General features: G+C 36.8%; 1 protein-coding gene across 1 annotated transcript in view; it reads left to right on the forward strand.

Moving 5' to 3' along the window:
* The window catches only part of ATM (ataxia telangiectasia mutated), a 159,606-nt gene that overhangs the window by 99,569 nt on the left and 52,353 nt on the right, over positions 1 to 7,684 (forward strand). Inside the window, exons 34-35 of the mRNA XM_006899046.1 lie at positions 4,050 to 4,191; positions 6,659 to 6,835. Of these exons, the coding sequence (XP_006899108.1) occupies positions 4,050 to 4,191; positions 6,659 to 6,835 (319 nt within the window). The remainder of the gene's footprint in view (positions 1 to 4,049; positions 4,192 to 6,658; positions 6,836 to 7,684) is intronic.

Here is a 7,684-nt window from a genome sequence, read left to right on the forward strand (position 1 = left end):
ACACACAAAAATAATAATAATTAATAATAATAATAATAATGATAATAATAATAATAATAATAATAATAAAATAAGCCACATTACAGATGTTTCATAACTTCAAAAGTCTTGTGATTAATTCGTTTACTAGTTACAACAACAGTAATTACCGCTGAGAGAGCTCTGGTGCTGTAGTCTTCAGAGAGTTGCACTGCTGACTCAATTCAATTCCATCATCAGCTCTATGGGAAAAGAAACATGTGCTGTTGCCACCTACAGCCCTGGAAACCCATCAGAGGGATTGATATGGGTCAGAACCAATTCACTGGCAGTGAGGTTTTGAGTTTTGAATTTTTATATTTCCTATACAACAAGAAGGGAAAATTATCAATACATAATTTCATCTTTCTTGATGAGTGGTCTCTTCCTTCTTTCTTTTTTAAATGTGTATTTGCATATCCTTTACAACCACTGTTGAGAAGTAAATACAGAGATCGTGTCCGTCCCTTTTTCCTACCACTCACCCTTCTCTTAGAATAGCTCATTTGCTATATCTGTCTACCTTGCTTTCATTTTTACTTGACATTTTTTTTTAGTTGCTGTGTTTATTGTACATTTTGACCCTCAAGAGTTTATTAGGAATATTTTCAGGCATACAGCAAATGTTTTCATTTATTCATCACCTAGAATAGTGAGCTGGTGCCTCAGTGGTAAGAGACTCCACGCAGTCCCAGAGACATGCAGAGTGAGGCCACCAGCCCCTCTGTGGGAAAAGGATGGACAGTTTCCTGTCCAGTAATTTACTGACTCTGAAAACCTGCTGGAGTTAACTGGCAGTCAGTTCTGACCCGTCAGCACAATAACAACCAGCACAGTAATATAGTACAGAGCTCTGGTGACTTGACGGTAAGGAGTTGCACTGTCAACCTGAAGAAAAGCAGTTCAAATCCATTAGCTCCATAGGAGAAAATAAAAACAGGCTGTCTCCTCCCATAACGTTTTATATCCTCTGAAAACCTGCTGAAGGCCCAACCACAAGTTGACTCCAGCTTGATAGCACATAAAAACAACTAATAGTACATACAGTAAAATGTTCATGTTGCTTCCACCAATTTTACTCTATTTGGTTTATGGAATTTATGCTACCTTTATATTCCAGATGTATTTCAAAGTAATACTGGCAAAGTCTTAAAATGTTCCAATTGTTACAATTATGTGAAATTTGTTTTCTGAAAAATGTGCACAGAAATCAATGTAATTTAAATCTGAGAACACTAGAAAACAGTTTATAAAATTTTTTTCTTCTCCCTTTTAATAAGAAAATGTAAGATAATTAAGGGACTTCACTTTTACAAAGGGAGGAAGTTAACTGAAGGATCTGAGGGATTCCCAGAACACAGTTGTCAACAAGTCCTTCTCTGAAGTGTCCGCTAGCTTATTGACCACAAAATTTATAAGTATACTGAGGTTCAGTGCATTTCATGGGATTAAATAAGGGCTTTCTTATTCCTAACAATAAGGGGATATGGGAGAAGTCAGTAACTAAACACCAAATAAAATCAGTTTTTACTTCTTTAGATGGTTTAGGGGTAGAAAATTTCAGTCAGAGGTAACAGCTAGAGCAGAAATTGTTGTTGTTGTTATGTGTCATCGAGCTGCTTTCAGCTTTTAGTGACCTTATGTACAGTGTCCTTGTACCCTACTCTATCCTGTGCCAATCTTATTGTCTCTTAACACATCTACCCCCATTATCACAGTCACTGAATCGATCCATCTCATTGAGAGTTTTCCTCTCTTGCATTGTCCCTCCACTTTCCCAAGCATGACATCCCTCTCCAAGGACTGTTCCCTGCTTGCAACATGTCCAAAGTATGTCACATGAAGCTTCAGAATCCTTGTCTTCAAGGAGCAGCCTGGTTTCACCCTTTTCAGGACGAACCTGTTTGTTCTCTTAGCAGTCCATGGTTTATTCAGTACTCTTCTCCAGCACCACAGCTCAAAAGCATCACCCACAGCGTCCCTTTTCAGAGGAAGTAGCTAAGAGAATACGCCATCCCCTTTTCCTTATGACTCAGGGTGAAGTCTCTCTCAGGGAGGAGTGATAGGGAATGGCAAAGGACACACTGACAAAGAAGATTAATCAGAACTGGCTTTGACAAGCACTGTGGCATTTGGACAAGAACAAACTGGGAGGAGGGTAGAGAGAATAGTGCAACAATGAATGAATGGAAACCCAAAATCTCTGTAAATGTTTATGAAAATTAATAAAATATAGAAAAAAAAAGCATTAATTCTCCTAGCTTGCTTTGAGAACAGAATGAAAACTGGTATAGGGTAAGATAGTAGGAGGTGAAACTGAAAAACTAAGATTACTTCTGATTAAGAAACTTTGAATTTTACTTGATACGTAAACAAACTGTATAATTTTGACCACCGTAGGTCATGTTGCAGTTTACATGTTTTTCCCCTTGACTTTGTATGGTGAATGGATTTTGGATGGGCACAATTACAAACTTGAAAATAATGACTATCATTATTAACTACTGAAGTAGTTCAAAGGAGAAATAATAGTAACTTAGAGTGGGAGTGGGAGATGACATGGATGGAACCAGGATATGTCTTTCTATAGTGCCAGCAGTGCTTGTGAGAAAAGAGAGACATTAAAAATGAATTCAGGTTTCCATGCTGAGCAGCTAGATCATTCCATAAACTTAAGTTTGCCTTAAACTAAGGAGCCTAAAAGGAATTAATTATTCCTTTACTTGAGTATTCAGCTGTGAGGGACCGCTCAAGAGTACTAAAAAGCAGTGACATCAGGCTGGAGACTAAGGTGTGCCTGATCCAGGCTGTGGTCTTTGCAAGTATGTGCTATGTATCGGAGAGTTGGATAGTGAATAGGGATGATAGAAAGAGAATTGATGCCTTTGAGCTGTGGTGCTGGAGTAGAGTGTTGAATATACCATGGACTGCTAGAGAACAAACAGGTTTGTCCTAGAGAGGGTGAAGCCAGAATGCTCCTTGGAGTCAAGGATTCTGAAGCATCGTCTGACATACTTTGGGCGTGTTTGTGCAAGGAGGTACTGGTCCTTGGAAAGGGACATCATGTTTGGGAGAGTGGAGGGGCGGCGAAGGAGAGGAAGACCCTCGATGAGATGGATCGATTCTGTGAGTGGAGTAGTGGGAATGAGTGTGTTTGAGATGGCGAGGTTGGCACAGGATAGAATGGCATTTAGGGCTCTTGTACATAGGGTTGCTATGAGTCACAAGTGACTCGATGGCACATAACAACAACTTGATTATTCACAGTATTCTGTGACTTTTTTTTAGGTCAGGTCAGAGATCATATTACCAGCACTCACTTGACAGGAGTCCCTAATTTTCTTTGCAAAAGAGAAAGACCTTCATTGTCTTATTGTATACTGATTCAGAGCTGACTTTCCAGCTTTTGGGTTTTCAGAGTCAATAAATCACATGGGAGGAGAATGCCCACTTTTCTCCGTTGGAGTAACTGATGGATTTGAATCACCTCTCTTTGGGTTGGCAGCACAACCACTTACTACTGTGCCAACGAGAGATCTTAGTAGAACTTTTATATACCTTTTTTTCCTGATTTCCAGCTAAACTTTGATAAAAAGAAGTATTGTTACTTAAAATTGTTCTTAAAAACTTTTGTCATCCCTTCTACCAAATTACTTGGACTCCACCAGAGAATGTATTTTCAAAACACTGTTTCTTAGGTTTATTAATGTGCTGTCACTCTGGTTATTTATGTTTACAAGACTATATTGTTTCCAAATGTTACATTTGATTCTTTGTAGTTTACAGTTGTGATGGTATAAACTTCAGTACACTGAATAAAGGAAATTCCTTTTTCAGCTATTAGTAACTGAGTTTGCTTGAAAAGATATTAAAAAATTCTTTATATTCATTGTGATTCTTTAGGACTTTATAAATAGAAATGTTTCTATTAATAGAAGTATTTAATAATTTAGGGTTTTTTTTGTAGTGATAATTAACTTCACATGCAAGAGTTATATATTTTAGGAACATTTTAATTATCTGTTTTCCAGTGTCAAAGTTCGATCTGCTGCTGCCACCTGTTTGAAAAGCATTTTAGCCACAAAGACTGGGCATAGTTTCTGGGAAATTTATAAGATGACTACTGACCCTATGCTCACCTATCTACGGACTTTTAGAACATCGAGGAAAAAGGTATTTCTTGAACGGGCTACTGAATTTACAATACCTGTAGTGTCACAGGGGCACACATACCAAATGGCTTAATATCCTATTATACTAATATTTAACTCTATCCTGAAAGAATTTCAACTTTACCTGTTGAATCTAAGTGATTTATTAATTTTAGTTTTGGCCATGTGGAAAAGCTGAGATAATGTAGAGAAGTAAAAGTTGGTTTTAGCAGGGTTTTTTTTAAAAATTATTATTACATGAATGTTGTGTTTTTACAGTCTTTATTTACATGTGTTTCATGCAATCATTTTTATACATTGCATTTTATAAAATTGATTACTATTCAGCTGTTCCTATTATTATCCCCTCTTTTCACGTCCCTGTTGAATCTTACCTGTTCCTTCACTCCCACTCCCACCCACCCCCTAAACTCTGCTGTCCTAATGATCGCCCTCCTTCCCCTTTTTCTATCCCTTTCTTCTTTCCCATTCCCTTTTTAGACTTTTGTCTACATATTAGTAGTTATCCTTCTGTTTTTACAATAGTGGTCTTATGTAGTATTTGCCTTTGTGGGACTGGGTTAATTCACTCAATGTAATGCTCTCTAGAGTCTCCCATGTTATTTAATATTTTACAAAATAATTTTTCATTGGTGCTACATTGTATTCCATTGTGTGAATGTACCACAGTTTCTTAAACCATTTGTTTGTTGATGGGCTATTGGGCTGTTTCCATTTTCTTGCTACATGAATAACACTGCTATGTGTACCTAGTTTCATTCATTTCTCAGTTCTGTTTTTCTTTGGATATGTTTCTAGCAATAGATGAGCTGAATCATATGGATTTCTGTGTTCAGCTTTTTGAGGACACACCAAACTGTCTTCAGAATGATTGTTGTCTTTTACAATCCCACCAGCAGTACATGAAAGTTCCAATTTTTCTATTCTCTCCAACCATTATTACTTGTTGTCCTGTTAAACTCTGCTACTGCCACTGGGGTGAGATGTTAGCTCATTGTGGTTTTGATTTGCATCTTTTTTAGTGCCAGAGTTTTTTAGGATTTCATCAAGTGTCTGTTGGCCATCCGAATGTTTTCCTTTATAAAGAATCTTTTCATATCTTTGGGCCCATTTTATTTCTTTGGTTATGTCTTTTTGCATTGGAGGCCCTTTAGTAAACTGTATACTTTAATTATGAGACCTTTGTCTGAGAAACCATTGCCAAATGCTTGTTCTCAGTCACTAGGTTTTCTTTTTACCCTGTTGGAAAAAGTTTTTGATGTACACACAGGGTCTTAATTTTTTTAAGATCTTATTCATCAGTTTTATCCTCTTCTGGTTCTTCATTTTAGCTTACTTTTAGTGAAAGACTTCTCACCTTTCACCCTTATTAATATTAAGAATAAAAAAGCCCTTTGATCCCATGAAATCGATTGATCCTGAGTATAGTTATAAATTTTGTGTTTAATAAGCAATATTTACTTCCATTAGGGAGCTTGTTATGATGCCAAAGGCATGTGGTTTGAGGCCACCAGGTGCTGTACGGGAGAAAGATGGGCAGTCTCCTCTCGTGAGATTAACTGCCTCTGAAAACCCGCCAGAGGGTCAGCTGTGGGTCAGTTCCAACTCTATGTACACAACAACAACAGTGATATTAGGTGATAACTTACAGGTTTCTTCCTTTTTCATGTTGTTGCATAATGAAATTATAAAGTTCTGCTGAAAGTACTCTTGCAAGTGATGTTTAAGAACTCTTCATTCTTTTTTACCCTGAGCATTCTTCTTTAATGTTTTCTTTACAGACAGAAAGTTACTGAGAATTGTGTAGCTGACTTTTCATCAATTTAATTTCAGGCCAGATAGATACCAGTCATTGAAGTTGTATCTTTAATGTATCATATACAAACTCTTGCAGCTCAAGTGGCCTAGTGGGTAAGGAGTTGTATTTCCAACTCCAAGGCTAGATTCAAATCCACTACCTGCTCCATGGGGAGAAAAGTGTGCATTTACCTCCTGTACAGTTTACAGCCTTTGAAAACCTACTGGAGGGTCAGCTAAGGGTTAATTCTGACTTGATGGAACAAAACAAAATGCAAACTATTAATGAAACTAGACGTAAACTAAAGGCACTAGAGTTTTAATATTTTAAGTGTTTAATGTTTTGATCTCAAGAAATTGTGTGTGATAACTGGACTGGTGTTTTAGATGAGGCATAGGAGTGATTGGGTGATTGGCTTATTATATTCCTACTGATGTCAGAACTAGAAAGTAGCACTCAAGCTTCCTGATAGGATATTTTCCACCTTATCATTCTGTTTCTGATATGAATAAAAACACATTTTGATTTGAAAAGGTAACTCCAAATTTAGTTTTAACTGCATTTAGGTTTGTTTGAAAGCAGATTTGTGTATATCTAGCTATTCATTTTGTATAGAAGAGGTAAAATATATTTCTAATGATCTTATTTCCATTTTCTGACCACTTTCTAGTTTTTGGAAGTACCCAGACTTGACAAAGAAAATCCTTTAGAAGACCTGGATGATACGAGTTTGTGGATTCCTCAAAGTGAAAATCATGATGTTTGGATAAAAACACTGACTTGTGCATTTTTGGATAGCGGAGGCATTAAAAGTGAAGTTCTTCAGTTATTAAAACCAATGTGTGAAGTAAGAAGATTTAGAATCAGTCTGGCTTTGGTCCCTTTTTACCCTGGCTTTAAAGAGTTTTGTTTTTCTATTCCATTCAGCTGCAGTGTGTCCACTGGCTTATTGTATAGAAAGAGTGCTTAGCACTGCACATCATCTTCATATCACATCACCCATGCCCAGCTGCTGGCAAGCATTCACACAATGTATCTTTATTTAACTTTTATTTTATGCAATAGATTTTAGATTTGGAGTAGAAACATAATGGATGAGTTATTTTTAAAGACACAAGTACAGTGCATTCCAGTGCAGAGTAAATACAGTTACCAAACCAAATAGGGAGTTTCTTTTTCCAAATGTCATTGGAACATCACTATGTAATGATGCTCTAAGAGAATCCTATAGAAATAGGCAAATTCACAATGAGCAAAATAGAAATGATTATTTGGTGATTTATTTTTATTGGCCTTAAAAAAAAGCAACCATTTTCTGTAGTAAAGGAATAATGGTGCCTGACTCATCATATTTCCTAGTGCATTTGTACTAAGCCAGGAAAGTGATTCTTGGAACCACCATTAATTTCTCCTTAATGAACAAACCTAAGATTTTTATAAAGGTGTGACTTTTAGCCAGAACTGAAGATACCCCAAGTATGTGTACATACACCAGTCCTACTATAAATTCTCTACTTCATGGTTCAAAATCAAGAAAGGGGTTCATCAGGGATGTATTCTGTTTCCATACCTTTTCAATCTGGGCTATACGAAGAGGAATGTGGCATCAGGATTGGTGGAAGAATCATCAACAACCTGCATTATGCAGATGACACAACCCTACTTGCTGAAACTGAGGAGGACCTGAAGCGCTTGC

Source organism: Elephantulus edwardii, unplaced genomic scaffold, assembly GCF_000299155.1.
Source record: "Elephantulus edwardii isolate Elephantulus edwardi_28Jun2011 unplaced genomic scaffold, EleEdw1.0 scaffold00245, whole genome shotgun sequence".
Classification (NCBI taxonomy): Eukaryota; Metazoa; Chordata; class Mammalia; order Macroscelidea; family Macroscelididae; genus Elephantulus; species Elephantulus edwardii.